Source organism: Oncorhynchus mykiss, chromosome 21, assembly GCF_057628025.1.
Source record: "Oncorhynchus mykiss isolate SJ-2025 chromosome 21, ASM5762802v1, whole genome shotgun sequence".
NCBI lineage: Eukaryota > Metazoa > Chordata > Actinopteri > Salmoniformes > Salmonidae > Oncorhynchus > Oncorhynchus mykiss.
In genome coordinates this window covers 34463400-34485182 of record NC_143042.1, presented here as the reverse complement: position 1 = coordinate 34485182, position 21783 = coordinate 34463400, and the positions used below count along the sequence as shown (strand labels likewise).

Below are 21783 nucleotides of genomic sequence, written 5' to 3'. Positions count from 1 at the left end.
GGGCTTAGAGCAGTGGTACCATGCAGAAGGACAGTGTTGCATCTAGAGGGAGTTGGTGAAGAAAGATGATTTGGCTTTGAAATAAAAAATGCACATAAAGTTACATGGACTCATTCTGTGTGAAATAATAGGAGTTGACAGGATTTGTTTGATGACTACCGTTTCCTCTGTCCCCCGTACATACAACATCTGTATAAGTCCCTCAGTCAAGTATTGAATTTCAAGCACAGATTCGACTACAAAGACCAGGAAGCTTTTTTTCCTGAAAGCCTCATAAAGAAGGGAAGTGATAGATGAGTAACGATAATGAATCAGACATTGAATATCTCTTTAAGCATGGTCAAGTTGAGAATTATGCTGAGGGATTTTTTCCCCGGATGAAACTCAACGGGATGGAGCTAAGCACAGGTTATGTCCTAGAGGAAGACCTGCTTCAGTCTGCTTTACACCAGACACTGGGAGAGGAATTCACCTTTCAGCAGGACAATAACCTACAACACAAGGGCAAAGCGGGAGTCGCTTACCAAGAAGACAGTGAACGTTCCCGAGTGGCCAAGTTACAGTTTTGACTTAAATGTTCTTGAAAATCGATGCCAAGAAGTAAAAATAGATGTCTAGCCATGTTTCCCAACACTTTGACAGAACTTGAAGAATTTTAAAAAGAATAATGGGCTAATATTTCACAATCCAGGTGGGCAAAGCTTTTAGAGACTTACCTAAGACGATTCACAGCTGCAATCGCTGCCAAAGGTGTCTCTAACATGCACTGACTCAGGGGGCGAATACATATCCAGTCGAGGTATATTAGTGTTTCCATTCATCTTTAAAAAGTGTTAGAATTGTTCTTCCAGAGTATTTTTGTGTAGATTGTTGATAGAAAATGACAAGTAAATCCCTTTTAATCCTACTTTGTTAACACAATAAAATGGGAAGAAGTCCAAGGGGGTGAATACTTACTGTGTGATACTACTGCTCATTCAGCGATCCACCTTCACAGTGTGGAGTATGCCGATATTATGCAGATTATGCAGAGTGTGGAGTAAGGATGCAGATTATGCAGCGCGTGGAGTAAGTATGCAGATATCATGCAGATTATGCAGCGCATGGAGTAAGTATGCAGATATCATGCAGATTATGCAGCGCGTGGAGTAAGTATGCAGATATCATGCAGATTATGCAGAGCGTGGAGTAAGTATGCAGATATCATGCAGATTATGCAGCGCGTGGAGTAAGTATGCAGATATCATGCAGATTATGCAGCGCGTGGAGTAAGTATGCAGATATCATGCAGATTATGCAGAGTGTTGAGTAAGTATGCAGATATTATGCAGAGTGTGGAGTAAGTATGTAGATATTATGCAGATTGTGCAGAGCATGGAGTAAGTATGCAGATATTTGGAATATGTAGCTAGAATGTACCGTATCTAAACTGGGACTGGCATTATTTGAATTGGGAGCTTACTCTTATTTGAAGTGCACTTCTCAGGAGTAGTCAGCAGGAGGTCGTAGACTCTGTACCCTTTAACAGCATTTATCTCTACCTAGAGCGCAACTGATTAGTGACTGATTTAACTTGGTCCCAGACCTGTTTGTACTATCTTGCCAAGACAATAGTATGGTAAATGTCATGCAAAACAGCTCAAACAGATCTGGGACCAGGCTAGTGTTGATATATAATCAATCTTCAACCAATTACTCCTATAGACTCCCCAAGGTCATATTACAGATGATGCATGAACTCTAGTTAGAGTAATCAATGGTTGGAATCACCTACAGTAAATAATTTGGCTCTGCAGCTTGAATAGTTACTTAGGGCTGTTTATCTTATTAAGTCCTGACCTGGGCTAAGTAGAATCATTCATGCCACTGACCCCGAACAACATCTGCTGACCTCTTAGTTAGATTCATTTCAAGTGTAGAAAAAGTTATTTTGTGTAAAACAGTTCGTACTGTGCTCTAGCTCTGTTCTCTCTATAGCTCTCTTTCTTATTCTGGTTCTCATCCTCTCTCTCTCTCTTCCTCTCTGTATCCTCTCTCTCTCTCTCTCTCTCCCTCTCTCTTTCTCTCTCTCTCTCTGCCTCTTATTTGACTGTTAGTCCACTTCCAATTCTTTTGGCCACATTCTTTCACAGTTTGTTTTTCTTTCCCTCCCTCCATCCCCCCTTTTCCAATCTTTCCCCCCTCTCTCTCCCAGAAACCCCCTCCCGGCCCTCTCTCCCCAGCCGTCCTTTTATTTTTCCACACACTTGTTTTACCATTCCTCCTTTCTCTCTTTCTTTCTCAGTCTTTCTTTACCCATCAACATAAGTATTTTCTAGAAGCTCGGCACAATATGCTTTCTGTGAGGGGGATCTCACCATAATTATTGTCAGATGACTGAGAGATTATGAGAGCGGGAGAAAGAAAGTAGGAGAGAGGAATTGGGAGAGTATGGAGAATGGAGGGAAAATGATGAAAGAAGAGCGGTAGAAAAGGAAACATGGAGAGAGGGAGGGAGGGAGGTAGGAAGAGAGAAAAAAAGGTTATGGGTCGCCATGCCGACAGTCCTGTATAAAAATAAACAGTGTGCTGCTAGCTCTCTACTCTGTCACCCTCCACCTCTCTGGCAGACCTATCGTGTGTGTGCATGTGCCTCTGTGTGCATGTGCGTGTATACGTGGATGAGTGTGCAAGTGCGTGTGTGTGCATGTGCCCGTGTGAGTGTGTGCGTGTGCGTGCGTGTGTGTGTGTGTGAGAGAGAGAGAGAGAATGAGCAAGACTGAGTTAGTGAATAGGAGTGGGAGCCCAATCTGTGCACTATATACAGTACTAGTCAAAAGTTTGGACACACCTACTCATTCAAGGGTTTTTCTTTATTTGTACTATTTTCGACATTGTAAAATAATAGTGAAGACATCGAAACTATTAAATAACACATATGGAATCATGTAGTTACCAAAAAAATGTTAAACAAATCAAAATATATTTAATATTTTAGATTCTTCAAAGTAGCCAACCCCACACTCTTGGCATTCTCTCAACCAGTTTCACCTGGAATGCTTTTCCAACAGTCTTGAAGGAGTGCCCACATATGCTGAGCACTTGTTGACTGCTTTTCTTTCACTCTGCCGTCCGACCCATCCCAACCCATCTCAATTGGGTTGAGGTCGGGTGATTGTGGACGCCAGGTCATCTGATGCAGCACTCCATCACTCTCCTTCTTGGTCAAATAGCCCTTACACAGCCTGGAGGTGTGTTGGGTCATTGTCTTGTTGAAAAACAAATGATGGTCCCACTAAGCGCAAACCAGATGGGATGGAGTGTCACTGCAAAATGCTGTGGTAGCCATGCTGGTTAAGTGTGCCTTGAATTCTAAATAAATCACTGACAGTGTCACAGGAAAAGCACACCCACACCATCACACCTCCTCCTCCATGCTTCACGGTGGTAACCACACATGCAGAGATCATCCGTTCACCTACTCTGCGTCTCACAAAGACACGGCGGTTGGTACTAAAATTCTCAAATTTGGACTCATCAGACCAAAGGACAGATTTCCACCGGTCTAATGTCCATTGCTCGTGTTTCTTGGCCCAAGCAAGTCTCTTCTTATTATTGGTGTCCTTTAGTAGTGGTTTCTTTGCAGAAATTCGACCATGAAGGCCTGATTCACGCAGTATCCTCTGAACAGTTGATGTTGAGATGTGTCTGTTACTTGAACTATTTTGAAGCATTTATTTGGACTGCAATGAGTCTGGTAACTCTAATGAACTTCTCCTCTGCAGCAACGGTAACTCTGGGTCTTCCTTTCCTGTGGCGGTCCTCATGAGAGCCAGATTCATCACAGCGCTTGATGTTTTTTGCGACTGCACTTGAAGATACTTTCAAAGTTCTTGAAATGTTCCTGATTGACTGACCTTCATGTCTTAAAACTGCTTTGGGACACGGGGCAGTATTTATCACGTCCGGATGAAAAGCCTGCCCAGAGTAAACTGCCTGCTACTCAGGCCCAGAAGGTAGGATATGTTAGTAGATTTGGATAGAAAATACTCTGAAGTTTCTAAAACTGTTTGAATGATGTCTGTGAGTATAACAGAACTCATATGGCAGGCGAAAACCTGAGAAAAATCCAACCAGGAAGTGGGAAATATGAAGTTTGTAGTTTTTCAAGTGATTGCCTATCCAATATACAGTGTAAATGGGGTCATATACTTCCTAAGGCTTCCACTAGATGTCAACAGTCTTTAGAACGTTGTTTCAGGCTTCTATTGTGAAAGGAAAGCGAATAAGAGCTGTTTGAACCAGGGGTCTGGCAGAAAGCCGTGAGCACGAGCTCCGTTCCCTTTCATTTCTAAAGACAAAGGAATTGTCCGGTTGGAATATTATTAAAGATTTATGATAAAAACATCCTAAAGATTGATTATATACATCGTTTGACATGTTTCTACGAACTGTAATGGAACTTTTTTTACTTTTCGTCTGAACTTAGTGCCCACGATTGGTGAACCTAGCGCGCGAACAAAAAGGAGGTATTTGGACATAAAGATTAACTTTATCAAACAAATCAAACATTTATTGTGGAACTGGGATTCCTGGGAGTGCATTCCGATTTGTATTTGTATTTATTTCACCTTTATTTAACCAGGTAGGATAGTTGAGAACAAGTTCTCATTTGCAATTGCGACCTGGCCAAGATAAAGCGTAGCAATTCGACACATACAACGACACAGAGTTACACATGGAATAAACAAAACATACAGTCAATAATACAGTAGAACAAAAGAAAACAAAAAGTCTATATACAATGAGTGCAAATGAGGTAAGTTAAGGAAATAAATAGGCCATGATGGCAAAGTAATTACAATATAGCAATTAAACACTGGAATGGTAGATCGGCAGAACAAGATGAAGATCATCAAAGGTAAGTGAATATTTATAACGCTATTCCTTACTTTTACTGACTCCGTAACACGGCGGGTATGGCTTTTTTTGGTGGCTGAGCGCTGTACTCAGATTATTACATGGTGTGCTTTCGCTGTAAAGCTTTTTTGAAATCTGACACAGCAGTTGCATTAAGGAGAAGTTTATCTTTAATTCTATATGTAACACTTGTATTTTTCATCAAAGTTTATGATGAGTATTTCTGTAAATTGATGTGGCTCTCTGCAAATTCGCCAGATGTTTTTGAGGCAAAACAATACTGAACATAACGCCCCAATGTAAAGATTGAGATTTTTGGATATAAATATGAACTTTATCGAATAAAACATACATGTATTGTGTAACTGGAAGTCCTATGAGTGCCATATGATGAAGATCATCAAAGGTTAGTGATTAATTATATCTCTATTTCTGATTTTTGTGACTCCTCTCTTTGGCTGGAAAATGGCTGTATATTTTTTGTGACTAGACGCTGTCCTCAGATAATCGCAATGTATGCTTTCGCCGTAAAGCCTTTTTGAAATCGGACACTGTGGTTGGATTAACAAGAAGTTTATCTTTAAAATGGTGTTTAATACTTGTATGTTTGAGGAATTTTAATTATGAGATTTCTGTTGTTTGAATTTGGCGCCCTGCAATTTCACTGACTGTTGTCGAGGTGGGACACTAGCGTCCCACATATCCCAGAGAGGTTAAAGTAATGATGGACTGTCGTTTCTCTTTGCTTATTTTAGCTGCTCTTGCTATGATATGAACTTTTAACAAGGCACACCTGTTAATTGAAACGCATTCCAGGTGACTACCTCATGAAGCTGGTTAAGAGAATGCCACGAGTGTGCAAACTTGTCATCAAGGCAAAGGGTGGCTACTTTGAAGAATCTCAAATATAAAATATGTTTTGATTTGTTTAACTCTTTTTGTTTGTTACTACATGATTCCATGTGTGTTATTTTATTGTTTTGATGTCTTCACTATCATTCTTCAATGTAGAAAATAGGAAAAATAAAGAAATACCCTGGAATGAGTAGGTGTGTCCAAACTTTTGACTGGTACTGTAATACACTATAGGGAATATATAGGGAATAGGGTGCCATTTGGGGCTCAGCTCTAGCTGGAACTCCAGGAATTGTTTGACACTCCCCAGACCATGCAACAGGAAGTTGTGTGTGTGTATGTTTTTTGTGCGTGTGTTTGTGTGTGCGCATTTGTGAGTGGGACAAGCCAGCTGTTTAACACAAACACAGACATAGCAGCAGCCTTTCAATGTCCGGTTATGGATTAACTCTCTCTCTCTCTCTCTCTCTCTCTCTCTCTCTCTCTCTCTCTCAGGGCTCAGAGGCAGTGGAAGATTGTGTGCAGGGGGCTCTCTCGTCCCTCTACCCCCCCTTCGAGAGCACAGCCCCACCTCTCCTCTCTCAGGTAAACACACACGCACGCACGCACACACACACACACACACACACACATACACACACAGATGTTTACATGTTTGCTTATACATGTGTGCTTACGTGTGTGTGTGTGTGTGTGTGTGTGTGTGTGTGTGTGTGTGTGTGTGTGTGTGTGTTTGCCTATCTGTGCAGGTTTTCTCTGTGTTAGAGTCGACTTATCAGCATGACAGTCTGAGGTACCTGCTGGATTACTTCATCCCAGCAAAACACCTTCTTCACAAATTACAGCAGCATGCCTGTGTGAGTACACAAACACAAACACACACACACACACACACACACACACACACACACAAGCAAGCAAGCTCACGCGCCACTCCCCACAACGTAACAACATCTACTGTATTTGTAAACATGTAAACATACACACACATGCACGCCTGCACATTGTCGCCCACTTTAGTCTCCGTAACTCCCTCTCTCACAAATGCACAAATAAACAGACCTGGACACATTTTTTCTTTCACACACACATTGGGGAACATTCTCCCACATTGTGATTTTCACACACGCACTCAAAGTGGTCTCTGTTTTCATTGTCGCTCGTTGAAGCAGCCTGGGACGGGAGTAGAAGCATGAGTCATGGTAATAATTCTTTCCATATGTGACTGCTGTGCACTGGGAGAGAGGGAGGGGGAGGAAGAGGAGAAAGAGAGAGAGAGATGGGGGTTGGGAGCCGGCCCAGGGTGTGGGGGAGTGAGGGAGAGAATGGACAGGGAGGCAGTCATTTCACTGTGGGAAAGTGTGTGTGCGAGTTGCCGACTAGAGAGAACTGATTGAGAAATGGGGGGGAAGGAGAGTGGGGCAGAACACTGGGGTACATTGAAGGAGAAAGAGGAGGAAAGAGTGTGTGTGGGTGATGGGGGGTAGATAGAGAGACAGAAAAACATGAGTGAGGGATTGATACTCAAAACAGAGGAATGCAGAAGTTATGTTATATGTGGGGGTTGGGGAGATGTGGGGGTCTATGTTGAGAATAAGAGTTTCCAATGACAATGAACAGAATAGGACAGAATGGGAGAGAGTAAGAAATAGAGTGAGAGAGAGAGAGTGAGAGAGATGCAGAAAGAGGGGGCAGCAGGGCCAGGAATATAATTTGATAATGGTCTCGTGAGTCGGGGAACATTGGATGAATCAAAGCAGAGGGGGGAGGGAGAGGGCACATGTCATTGGCTAATTGGGGAATGAGAACAGCTAAGGGATTCTAACAGAGTTTAGTCCTCACAGCATGACACACAGAGAGGAAGGGAAGGAAGAGCAGAGAATAAGGTAGGTAGGTAGGTACAGAATAGTTTTACATCTGTTGTGGTGCAGTTTATGGGGTATTGACACTCTCGTGGGAGGCAGTGCTGGTTTCTTTAGGTATTTCATAGTAGTTCTTTGGCTCTCTCTCAGAATCTCTGTGATGTGACTCGTCTCTGACTCTCTCATGCCTGTTTCACTGTGACTCTGTTTTGCTCTGTTCCTGTCTCGGTCTTGGTTGCTGGTCAGTGTCCGCCCTGTTTTAATTCTCCTTCCAGATATTCTGACTATACATCAATATGTTACTGACTCATTCTCTCTCTCTCTCTCTCTCTCTCTCTCTCTCTCTCTCTCTCTCTCTCTCTCTCTCTCTCTCTCTCTCTCTCTCTCTCTCTCTCTCTCTCTCTCTCTCTCTCTCTCTCTCTCTCTCTCTCTCTCTCTCTCTCTCTCTCTCTCCCTATCTCTCTTCCAGTCTCAGTATCTGGGTTGTCTGTTCCTCCACTCCGGTTGGCCCCTCTGCCTCGGGGAGAAGGTTGTGGTCCAGCTCTCTACTCTGGACTGGAGGCTGCTGCGCAGTACCGACTTCTACTTGCAGGTGGTTCCCTTCTCCACACGCTGCCCCCGCCTGGCCCTCAAGTGTTTGGCCCCCGGGGGCCGCAACGTCCAGGAGGTCCTGGTGCCCGAGTCACAGCACCCCCTGGTGTTCACTACAGAGTGGCTGCACAGTGTCAACAAGGAGAGGGGCTACAAAAGAGAAGGTGAGAGATGCAGGGAAGGAAGGGAGGGAGGAAACAAGGGAGTGTGGGAAAGGAGAAAGGAGTTGACGTAAGAGAGTGTATGAATTTCTCTGTCTGTCCCTTTCCTCTCTCTCCATCCTTCCCTCTCCCCCTCTCTTACCCTCCCTCTCTCCGGCGCTCCCTTTTTCTCACTCCTTTCTCCTATCTTTCCCCTATTTCTCCTTCCTTCCTCTCATTCCTCCCTCTCTTTCTCAGGAGGTGGAGGGTTAGATACGTGTCTGGTCAGTACGTGTGACGGGGTGGTCCGCCTACCGTGGGAGGAGGTGGTCTACCCCAAGTTCATCCATAACCCATCGGACGACCTGACTACCATGGCTGACCACCCAACCTCTGTCTCCGACCACACCACCGACCTCACCCCGGTGGTGGGCCTCGGCCTGGGTGGCTGGGGGGGCTCCTCCTCTGGAGAACCAGACTCCTGTTCCTGGGACGAAGAAGACGATGACCTACCTCCAGACAGTGTAGATGCAGAGGCCGTTCTACCCCGCCGACGGTGCAGCGAGGACGGGTTAGGGAGGACGACGAGGCATCACCAAATGGCTGGTGATGGGGACTACGTGGAGCTCCTGGAGCCCAGGGGGGGTCCGGACGGCGGCGCAGACCCCAGGCAGAGGTACCTGGAGATGCATGGGATCTGTAAGACCAAGACCCTGCCGCTGTGTAGGAGGAGCAAGGCTATCAAGCTCCGCAGAGGGAAGGCCTGGGGGTACGGGCGACTGGACGCAGCCGGGGGCAGTAGGGGCGTCCTGGGGGGTAAGAGGGACTCTGTGACCCACCGGGGGGACTGGTTACCCCCCCGCCCCCTGCCTAGAGTTATCGATGTAGGCCGAGCGAGACGGTCTGAGTCATACCCCTCCTCGCTTCAGAACTCTGACGAAGGGGAGAAACAGGCCCTCGGAAACGACCCAGAAGGCCTAGGAAGCCAGGGGCTGTATTTTGATGGTCCGTCCAAGGAGAGGAGGCCCGGGGTGGGCAGGGAGACGGAGGGCAGTGGGTGTAACGTTACACAACCATGCAGGGACAGCCATGGAAGTAACAGTTTGGTAGCGAGCAAGACAACAAATCCCAAAGCAGTGCACGTTGTAGAGAGCCAATCGGATCAAAGCTCTCGCTCTGAATCTGTGTTTGAGGAAGCTGATAAGTCACTGAGTGGAGACAGCGACACCATGCCCACTACAGACACACGAGGAAGTGGGGAGAATGCGGCGAGGCCATTGATTGATATTCCAGGAAATGGGGAGAATGTGGACAGCCCGTTAGCAGATGGATCTGAAACCCAGAAAGGAAGACATTCCACTAGTGACTCTTGTGTACCAGACAAAACAGCAGACTCGACAGAACACAGAGGGACGGAACGTTCTCTCTCTCGACCCGGTACTGACGCTGACCCAAAGGGAGCAACAACTCCAGAAGAGAGGGCCGAAGGAAAGACGGAGGAGATAGGAGGGTGTCCTAGAGGAAAGGAAGTAAAAACGGGAGGATTCAGGGCACCCAGGTAACTTCATAACTTCTTATAAAGATGCTTAATTTGTAACTTGGGAGGTGTCGGAACAAAAAGTGAGCCGAGAGGGTGCTCTGAGATACCGTAACACTTGAAAAAAAAGATCACCTTTATACTAAAGCAATAATAAAGCATGGCATGCGTTATCGTTGCTTTTGCGTGCTGACATAGAGCAGCAGAGTAGATGCGCTTGCAGAAGTTGCACACGTGGGAAAATGTGGCCCATTTTAGATGACTGGCGACATTATCAGAATCTTTTTTTAAATACCTCACAAACGATCAAAATGGCAGGCTACTTTGACACTCACAAACTGAGAATTTTGAGATAATTTAAAAACGACCCTGTCTTCAATCCATCAATAGTCTAGGCCTAGGTGTGTGGATCAACATATTGTACAATATGAGGAGGAAATGATAGTCCTAAAAAAAAAATCCAGTTTCACTCAATCACTGATACGCAGCTCACTCACCTGCGTGTTTTACTTTGTAAAACAATGCTGTTCGCTCAACAGGTCTATTTGGAAATGAATAACACATTTTGTACCCTATAGACCAGTGGCCATCAGTGCCATTTAATATGTTTTATTTTATTTGCATGGCCTTATTTCTATTACAGCATATTGGATGACTGTCATTCATATTCCATTCACCCAGTTCAATGTAACATCGAGAGGTTTAGCCTACTACATTTCCTATACCCATCATGATGTTGCTACAACCTAGCTTACGAATGAAAGTTTAAAACATAGTTTGAAAGAAAAATGTGAGTAATCAAGGGGACAGATACTGTCTTGCACACTCTTGCCTGCATCTAGCTGATCTAGGGCGTAATCATTAGTCCAGTTGCAGACGTTTTTATTGGACAAATTCAGGTATGTTTATCCCGTTTCATTCAGTTTGCTTCCATTTGAGAAACATTTTTCAACAGAATCGGTGGAATGAATACACCTCTGATCACACACAAACACAGTTCCCTTTCATAGCAGCCACATACAAACATCATGATCACTTTGCTTGTTGTATAATTCCATCCCGCATCTACGCACTCTCCTCCTCTCACCTTTTCCCTTCACTTGTGGACTTCAGTGCGCAATACAACAGCTGTCTATGACCAGGCGAAAACCTTTTCCAAGTTTCGTATCATAACCGCAATCCGCTACACACAGCCTACAGTTGAAGTCAGAAGTTTACATACACCTTAGCCAAGTATATTTAAACTCAGTTTTTTCACAATTCCTGACATTTAATCCTTGTAAAAAATTCCCTGTTTTATGTCAGTTAGGATCACCACTGTATTTCAAGAATGTGAAATGTCAGAATAATAGTAGAGAGAATGATTTATTTCAGCTTTTATTTCTTTCATCACATTCCCAGTGGGTCAGAAGTTTACATACAATCAATTAGTATTTGGTAGCATTGCCTTTAAATTGTTTAACTTTGGTCAAACGTTTCGGGTAGCCTTCCACAAGCTTCCCACAATAAGTTGGGGGAATTTTGGCCCATTCCTCCTGACAGAGCTGGTGTAACTGAGTCAGGTTTGTAGGCCTCCTTGCTCCCACACGCTTTTTCAGTTCTGCCCACAAATATTTTATGGGATTGAGGTCAGGGCTTTGTGATGGCCACTCCAATACCTTGACTTTGTTGTACTTAAGCCATTTTGCCACAATTTTGGAAGTATGCTTGGGGTCAATGTCCATTTGGAAGACCCATTTGCGACCAAGCTTTAACTTCCTGACTGATGTCTTGAGATGTTGCTTCAATGTATCCACATAATTTTCGTTCCTCATGAAGCCATCTATTTTGTGAAGTGCACTAATCCCTCCTGCAGCAAAGCACCCCCACAACATGATTTTGCCATCCCCATGCTTCATGGTTGGGATGGTGTTCTTCGGCTTGCCAAGCCTCCCCCTTTTTCCACCAAACATAACGATGGTCACTCTGGCCAGTTCTATTTTTGTTTCATCAGACCAGAGGACATTTCTCCAAAAGTATGATCTTTGTCCCCATGTGCAGTTGCAAACTGTAGTCTGGCTTTTTTATGGCGGTTTAGGAGCAGTGGCTTCTTCCTTGCTGAGCGGTCTTTCAGGTTATGTCGATATAGGACTTGTTTTGCTGTGGATATAGATACTTTTGTACCTGTTTCCTCCAGCATCTTCAGAAGGTCCTTTGCTGTTGTTCTGCGATTGATTTGCACTTTTCGCACCAAAGTACTTTCATCTCTAGGAGACAGAACGCGTCTCCTTCCTGAGCGGTATGACGGCTGCGTGGTCCCATGGTGTTTATACTTGCATACTATTGTTTGTACAGATGAACGTGGTACCTTCATGCGTTTGGAAATAGCTCCCAAGGGTGAACCAGACACTGAGTTTGAAGGTAGGCCTTGAAGTACATCCACAGGTACACCTCCAATTGACTCATATGATGTCAATTAGCCTATCAGAAGCTTCTAAAGCCATGACATAATTTTCTGGAATTTTCCAAGTTGTTTAAGGCACAGTCAACTTAGTGATTGTAAACTTCTGACCCACTGGAATTGTGATACAGTGAATTATAAGTGAAATAATCTGTCTGTGAACAATTGTTGGAAAAATGATTTGTGTCATGCACAAATTAGATATCCTAACCGACTTGCCAAAACTATAGTTGGTTAACAATACATTTGTGGAGTGGTTGAAAAACGAGTTTTAATGACTCCAACCTAAGTGTATATTAACTTCCGACTTCAACTGTACATCGTTGTCACCATATTATCTAACGTCATAGTTGACATAGCTCCTAGAGCTAACGCGTTAGTCCCCACTAAAATCATGCAGTACAGTGCACAGCAAGCAGTAACATCGGCAAGCCCCGGTGGCAAAAATTTATAAAACCAAAGCTTACCTTGATTTGGAAGAGTTCCAATGTTGGATAGCCATAGCCAGCTAGCTAACATAGCATCACTCTCTGTTTGAGTAGGCTAAACTAGCTAGCTGCTTTCTCTCTCTCTCTCTTGCTTCTCCTTCATTTTTGAAGAAATTAATTTGTTCAAAACTGTTCAACTTTTGTCTTTCTCTCTCTTTAAGTCAACTACTCACCACTTGTTATCCGATGCGGTGCTATCTAGTTGTAGCTAATGCTTTCAGTACTAGATTTATTATTTTATCCTTTGTTTGGGTGGACATCATGTCAGTTAATGCTGCAAGAGCTCTGATAGGTTTGAGGACATTCTCATAATTACTGTGTAAGTCTATGTAAGGGGACGAGAATATTGAGCCTCGTAAGGTTTTGAATTGAAGTCAATGTACCCAGAGGAGGACGGAAACTAGCTGTCCTCTGGCTACACCATGGTGCTACCCCAGAGAGTGCTGTTGAGGCTACTGTAGACCTTCATTGCAAAACAGTGTGTTTTAATAAATTATTTGGTGATGTGAATATATTTAGCATAGTTTTATCTAAAAAAAATATAATTTTTTAAATGTTTAAAATGTTTTATTTATCTTAAATTCACTGAGGAGGATGGTCCTTCCCTTTGTCCTCTGAGGAGCCTTCACTGCTACAGACAGATTAGTCTTCTCTTTTCAGCAGAATCCATTTGCTTTCCCACCTGGGTTTCCCGTGATTGTATTTGAAATGTTGATTTGGCTGCATGCTGTTCACTGACAGATTTGACACTTGTTCCTGGCTGTAGGCCTTTGATTGGGCTACACACAATCCACAGCTAGGCCATAAAAAAAATATGCTATTGATCCTCTGTGGCTAAATTATAGGCCTACTCCTGGTGTATTATTTGATTTATTTCAATTTATCAGGGGTGCTGCAAAACCTCCAACATCTTTCCTGCTGCTATGATTCTGTAAGGAAATACATGTTTTTAGTAAGCAGGAGAATTACAGAGAAGGCAACTTGAATTAACTCTGATTTATTTTATTAGAATTTTTACATTTCAAACAGAGAAAATAATTTTTCATGCCACGAGAGCATCCTGGCCAATGGGTTCCGGAATGAAACAGTGAAAAATTGAGAGACCCCAGTTCCTGTTCCGGCAGGATCTGGCTCAAATTAAGCACTGAATGTAATACCGTTTTGTGTGCAGGTACAATTCCTTCACATACGGATATAGTACACTTACGGTCTAATACAGGTGATTTTTGTTGTTGGACATAAAATATTGTAAAATCACCAGGAAATCAGCTCCAAGTGATTTTAATTTAGGAAATATGTTCTCATGTATTCCCACACATAAAAAGAGAAACGTATGTGATCGTATCCCAATATAATCAAGGTTTAAAATGTTGATGTTTTTATGAAATACTATATCGTTTTGGGCTTCTTGCTGTCATTTAGTAGTGTGCAAATTATTTATAATTATAATATCATTGTACATAATTTGTACACTACTAAATTAATGTGAATTATTATGTGGATTGTAATTAATAGGATAATATTTTTTTAGAACCTCAATTAGCAACAGGGTGATCAAATTAAGATCCTACATCTGTAGGAATCAACCATAACTATTAACCGCACACTCAGTTTTACATCCCTGTATGACATCACTGTATCTTCTCTCTCAGGAGGAAGAGGAAAGGGAGAGGGGGAAAGGGGAAGGCTAAAAGTGGTGGTCGTGGCAACCAGAAGACTCGAGACCAGGCCGGTTCCAAACCACCAAGTAAAACACCTCAGCGTGGTCCCGCCATCTCCCCGACAACCAACCTGCCAATCACTACAACCAACCTATCAGAGGCAACACAGCAGCCTGAGGGGGCGGATAAAGAGGTCACACCAGTCAATGAAGGACAAGAAAAAGCTGAGATTGGGGAAAGTAATAAAGGTTAGATTTTAGCTTATTTTTGAGAAGTTTTAATGTCAATTGGATAAAAAGTATATGGCTAGAATACATTATTCTCATGCCTATTCTTGCTTTTACCAACAGAAAACCAGGTTGTCCAATCAGAAGTCTCACCTGACACAACTACTAGCCAATCAGGCACATCCTTATCTAACCACTCTACAGAGGAGTTAGGGGCAGAGACATCTCCTGACCTATCAAATGGCCTATCACCTAAAGCCCCTCCTCTCCTAAGGGAATTGGACACAGAACTCCTCCAATCAGGAAAGCTGATGTTGACAGGTGGGTCATCTTTTATATCCATCTCATTTACTATCCTTCCATCCCTTTACCCTTACTTTCCTTTTATTCATACTTATCCACCCTTCAACACTCTTGCAATTATCCACTTTCATCCTCTCTCTCTCTCTCTCTCTCTCTCTCTCTCTCTCTGTCTCTCTTTATCTTATTCTCTCTCTCTCTACCCCCTCCTCCTCCCACCCTCTCTCTGTCTGTAGGTACGGTGGACAGGCTGGGACGGGCTGTGGTTGTCACTGAAACGCACTTACCAGAGGACGGTTGCCGTGCGGACGAGATGGGCCGTGTCTTGGCCTGTTATCACAGGATCACCCGGTAATATTCTGTCACTATGGGAAACTGTCCATATCACAGTCTCGTCTGGGGGACCCTTTATAGCGTAACACTCATAGCACTACTGGCAGCTTCTCTATATAGTGTATTTATTCTAATTAAAAAATGTTTTATGCATTATTGGGAAGGGCACATAAGCAAGCATTTCACTTTTGGTCAACAATTGTGGTTTACAAAGTATGTGACAAATAACATTTTATTTCACCTGATTTTGATTTGAGCTAGCTATGACACTTTATATAGTGGTTTTTATAGTTGTTTTTGACAGAAACTGAAACTCGAAGTTAGGTGTTTCATTTTATTCTGCCTTCACCTCTCCCCCTATCTCTTTCTCCCTCAATCAGCTCTTCTGCTAAAGAGCGAGGCCTAACAGTAATAGTAGACAGTAGACAATCTCCTCCCTCCGCTCTCTGCCTCGCTGCACTGAAACAATTACAGGTAAGAAAGAGTTAAATGTTGAAGTGCTAAGAGTGTTTATACATGTACTGTATGTGTTTATATGTAGACATGTGTTTATGTTGAGAGGGCGTCTCTAATGTGTGTTTGTACGTCTGTGTGTGCGTGTATGTGCGTGCGTGCGTTCCAGGCTGTGGTCCCGGGAGGTCTTGGCTCTGTCCTCATTCTGGTGGAGGAGCAGCAGCAGGAGTCATCTACACACAGTCTAGAAGGAGTAGAGGTGACTACACACACACACACGTCTCTCGTGTCTCATCAACACAAGCAATTCGCTACACCCACAATAACACTGGCTAAATAAGTTTGAGTGACCAATCCAATTTGATTTGATTTGATTATCACTCCATTTGACCCGTGTCACTTTAATAGAAAATGATGTCATATGTTTTTATAAAATGGACTATCCTTCATCCTCCCTACTCGTCCCTTCAGTGGCAATTGTTGCTGTGGACTATGAAACTATTTTACATCCACGGGCTTATCAACACTAAAGATAACAATTACATTTTAGAAAAACTATGGCAACACTAGCTATCCTCTCGTGGAATTTGAAAGGCCTTAATATGTCTATCAAGTGTTTCAGCCGTCTTGATATTCTAGCTAGAAACCATATTGACATACAGTAGCAATGCTCCAAGAAACACACCTGCACCAAAAGTACACACATGGAATAGGGAACCTTTGTGATGGACCGCCTCGGTCTTATGTAGCAACATTTGAAATTGTTTTTTTGCATTGGATAAAAGTAGAGACTGCAGTTGAGGAACAATTGGAAAGAAATTCTGCTTTGAAAGTTAATCAAATTGTATCCCCACTTCTGAGAAAATGGCCCTTGAATGTTTTGGTACACCTACTGGAGAGCTTGTCTTTGTCTACACACCCATTCAGCATCGTTCACACCATCTTAAGCCGTAATCATTAAAGAGATGGGTGGGGCTAAGTTTATTTGACACATGCACAGGATACAGAAGGTGTAAACGGTACACTGAATTGGTTACTTGCATAGTAGTTTTTTCAAAAACAGAAAGTGTCCAGGTAAAAATATTTTATAACTATTAGATGACGCTTACCCGACACACTTGTCTAAGTTGATGGGTCATGTGAAGGAAATGCTATAACCACCCCCCAGCCACATCTAGCTGAGTGGATGGGAAACTATTGTCTAGACATGTACACATGTTCATGAAATACAGTAGATGGCCGTAATCACCCCCAGACACACCTGGCTAATGTGATGGGTCATGTAATAATCCGGCCAAAGTGGAGTCTTTTTGTTTAGACATGTAGCTAGCTAGGTAGCTAGCTAGCTAAACAATGAACTGGTATAATCCCAACTCATACTTTTACCAATACAAACATTGTCATAGCTGTAGTATGAATCTGCAGGTAGCTAAAGCTTACAAACTAGCTTGCTAACATTAGGCTATAACTAGCAATGCAAATGGGTTTCTGATTCAAATAATATTACTACACAATTCATACACGTAACGCAAGCTAGCGAGCCAGCAAGCCAATTAACAGTACGCTTTTTATTTATTTATTTTACCTTTATTTAACTAGGCAAGTCATTTAAGAACAAATTCTTATTTTCAATGACGGCCTAGGGTTAACTGCCTGTTCAGGGGCAGAATGACAGATTTGTCTACACACCCACCATTGTCAGCTCAGGGATTTGAACTTGCAACCTTCCGGTTACTAGTCCAACGCTCTAACCACTAGGCTACCCTGCCGCCCCAACCTGTCTAGGACACTGGTTCCGCTAACGGAAACCCCCAACATTCTGCTGAAAAGGCCGCGGGAAATTCAAAAATATTTTTTAGAAATATATTTCACACATTAACTTGCAAGAAAAACACATTTTTGACAAAATTAGAAACTTATCTGAAAATGTAGCTAAACTCTTACCCATATACATGGATGAACACTTCACAGCAGATTGGAACCATTTAACTCTGTTTTGTTTGTAGCTACATCTTGTTTGGCAAGCGTTGTGTCAAGTCACTCTGGGTCACACTGACCGTGGAATGTGCAGAAAGTAGCCCATCACTTTTTCCAACTCATCTGTCGATGGCGCCTGCTAAATTCAGGCCATTAACAAAAAAACTAGGCTCGTAATTTAACAATTTTATTCGTATTTATGGATGGAATACAAGTTCAATATTAAGGCACATGAAAGTATACATATTCCTGAAAAGAATTCTGCAACAAGCAAAAAAACATTTTGATAGAAAAATATGTTTATGTTCAAATGCCTCTCCTGTGAAGTAGTGATATGCGACATATGTCTAGTTTCCTGAAATGAGTCACATTTGTACAAACTGGAAGCTATTTTGTCAGCCCCCAAAAAAATAAGGGTGTAATCATAATGATACATAACAAACTCGAAATCATCATCCTTAGTAAAGGCAAAGACCAAGAAGACAGAATCACTTTCCTTAACTGTATCCATAGTGGAAAGAAAATTGCCTTTATTAATCTGTATACTCCAGAATCATATGATCCTACGTTTTTTGATTCTCTGAACAGCATATTGATCGAATGAACTGAATTCCAACTTGTTATTGGGACAGACATGAATGTCATTCTGGACATGCGGGATACATCTAATAAGACCAACTACAATCCACAGGCCATACAACATTCAGTATACTCTGATTACAACCTCATTGATGCCTGGCGAGCTCTAAACCCTAAAGCAAAAGAGTACACTTTCTATTCAAACAGGCACAAAACATTCTTCCAAATCGATTTTGTACTATTATCTACTCCTCTATCAGACCTTTATTTTCAATTTTCACCGAAAATGACATACCCAAAACGAACTGCCTGTAGCTCAGGACCTGAAGCAAGGATATGCATATTACTGATACCATTTGAAAGGAAACACGGTGAAGTTTGTGGAAATGTGAAATTAATGTAGGAGAATATAACACATCAGATCTGGTAAAAGATAATACAAACAAAAAAAACGTTATTTTCTTTTTTCCATCATCTTTGAAATGCAAGAGAAAGGCCATAATTTAATATTGCAGTTTAGGAGCAATTTAGATTTTGGCCACTAGATGGCAGCAGTGTATGTGCAAAGTTTCAGACTGATCCAGTGAAGCGTTGCAATACATCCAAAATTTTGTATCAAGTCTGCCCAAATGTGCCGAATTGGTCAATTGATACATTTTCAAGTACATAACTATAGGGAAAATTATATGGTAATACAAAATGTATATTTACACACTCCCAGGAAGGTCATACATGATGGAAAATTAGCTTTAACAATATTTACCTTCAGCGGTGAATGTATCAAACCATTTGCCGTAATAAAAGTGTTTTGTTGTTGTGGACTCTCCTCAAACAATAGCATGGTCTTTTTTCAGTGTAATAGCTACTGTAAATTGGACAGTGCAGTTAGATTAACAAGAATTTAAGCTTTCTGCCGATGTAAGACATGTCTATGTCCTGGGAAACTTTCTTGTTTCTAATCACATTAGCACATGTTAGCGCAACCGTCCCGGTGGAAGGACACCGATCCCGTAGAGGTTTTAATCAAGAAAATAGAAATACAACATATGAGCCTGATCATCATGCTTATTACTGCCAGATACACATTTCAGAATCTCCTAAAAGAGACACAATATGGCGCTTTAATGTTTACTACAAAATCCTACATCCTGTGAACAATTTGAAATTGAATTGAATTAATTTATAATGATTAACAAAAATGCGGTCGATGATTCTCAGATTCTATGTGATGCCATTAAAGGTTTTATTAAAATGTATTTGCATCTCGGCAGAATAAATCCCATTTAAAGAATATATTAGAATTGGAAAAGCTGTTATCGACGTTAGAGCGTGCTCAACAAAAACTTTTTTCAGAATAGGGTAGCGACTACTCTCTTCCAAGTTAAAATGTAGCTAAATATATTGATAAGACAGAGAGGAGAGTTTGCCATCCATGGAGTTAGACTCAACCATTACTTCCATGGTAATCGACCCATGGTAATCGACCCATGGTAATCGACCCATAGTAATGGACCCACACAAGCCAGTTTGAGTCCTTTTTTTAAGATATAACTCCCGAGATCCATTACAATTGTTGTAACCAATTAGATCCACTGTTACTTGAAATGATTAACAAAGTTGTTCACAAAGATTCATTTGTAAATATGGCACTAATTTTGCTTTTCTAAAAAAAGGTAAGGAAGTCACCCAGTGCTCTCACTACCACCCTCCATCTTTGATAAACACAGATATTAAACTGTTTTAGAGAATTATGTTGTCCCGTCTCTAAACGTACATACCCAAATTGGTACATCTGGACCAAAGCGGAGTTTATGGGATTTATGGGATATGTGGGACGGTAGCGTCCCACCTCGCCAACAGCCAGTGAAAGTGCGGGGGCGCCAAATTCAAAACAACAAAAATCTCATAACTACAATTCCTCAAGCATACAAGTATTTTAAAGATAAAATTGTCGTTAATCCAGCCACAGTGTCTGATTCCAAAAAGGCTTTACAGCGAAAGCACCACAACCGATTATGTTAGGTCACCATCAACTCACAGAAAAACACAGCCATTTTTCCAGCCAAAGAGAGGAGTCACAAAAAGCACAAATAGAGATCAAATGAATCACTAACCTTTGATGATCTTCATTAGATGGCACTCATAGGACTTCATGTTACACAATACATGTATGTTTTGTTCGATAAAGTGCATATTTATATCAAAACATCTCATTTTGCATTGGCGCGTTACGTTCAGTAGTTCTAAAACATCCGGTGAAAGTGCAGAGAGCCACATCAATTTACAGAAATACTCATCATAAATGTTGATGAAAATACAAGTGTTATACATGGAATTAGCGATATACTTCTCCTTAATGCAACTGCTGTGTCAGATTTTTTTTTTTACTTTACGGAAAAAGCAAACCATGCAATAATCTGAGTACAGCGTTCAGGCAACAAAGCAGCCAAAAAGATATCCACCATATTGTGTAGTCAACATTAGTCAGAAATAGCATTATAAATATTCACTTACCTTTGTTGATCTTCATCAGAATGCACTCCCAGGAATCGCAGTTCCACAATAAATGTTTGATTTGTTCGATAAAGTTCATAATTTATGTCCAAATGGCTTCTTTTTTTATGGTAAACAAATGGTAAACAAATCCAAACCCGTGTTCAGGTCCAGCCGAACGTCGGACGAAAAGTTCCGTTACAGCCCGTAGAAACTTGTCAAACTAAGTATAGAGTCAATCTTTAGGATGTTTTTAACATAAATCTTCAATAATGTTCCAACCGGAGAATTCCTATGTCTGTAGAAAAGCAATGGAACGAGAGCTAACTCTCTCGTGACCGTGCGTCAGAGCCTGTGGCACTCTGTCAGACACCTGGCTCAATCCCCTCTCATTCGCCCCCACTTCACAGTAGAAGCCTCAAACAAAGTTCTAAAGACTGTTGACATCTAGTGGAAGTGCAATATGACCCCATTTACACTGTATATTGGAATGGCAAAGAGTTTAAAAACTACAAACCTCGCCTGCCATAGGAGTTCTGTTATACTCACAGACATCATTCAAACAGTTTTAGAAACTTCAGAGTGTTTTCTACCCAATACTACTAATAATATGCATATATTAGCATCTGGGACAGAGTAGCAGGCCGTTTACTCTGGGCACCTTATTCATCCAAGCTACTCAATATTGCCCCCCTGTCACAAAGAATTTAAAAAAGGATTATTCTCAGATAACCTCCGTCGTCTATTACATTTCTTACATGCTTTATCAGAGACCAAAGCTCATTGGGAAGTTCTATCTCTCGAGGGGATAAGTGGTGGAGGAGTTGGGGGGGCGGGTGGGTAGACTAACAACCAGCCTGTGTTGCTGGGCGGGGTGGGAATGGGTAGATGCGGAGGGTTGGACGGAGACATGTTGGGCAGGGGGGAATGGGATGGGTAGTTGGAGGT

General features: G+C 42.1%; 1 protein-coding gene across 3 annotated transcripts in view; it reads left to right on the top strand.

Moving 5' to 3' along the window:
- Positions 1-21783, top strand: part of arhgef40 (Rho guanine nucleotide exchange factor 40) — a 41242-nt gene that overhangs the window by 5277 nt on the left and 14182 nt on the right. For 2 of the 3 annotated variants that reach the window (XM_036957825.2, XM_036957823.2), the window contains exons 2-10: positions 6250-6339; positions 6504-6611; positions 8086-8371; positions 8606-9905; positions 14465-14721; positions 14824-15021; positions 15237-15351; positions 15714-15807; positions 15956-16045. In XM_036957825.2, the coding sequence (XP_036813720.2) occupies positions 6250-6339; positions 6504-6611; positions 8086-8371; positions 8606-9905; positions 14465-14721; positions 14824-15021; positions 15237-15351; positions 15714-15807; positions 15956-16045 (2538 nt within the window). Of the gene's footprint in view, positions 1-6249; positions 6340-6503; positions 6612-7524; positions 7641-8085; positions 8372-8605; positions 9906-14464; positions 14722-14823; positions 15022-15236; positions 15352-15713; positions 15808-15955; positions 16046-21783 lie in introns of those variants that run through there. The other variant, XM_090214473.1, reaches the window with a different exon arrangement.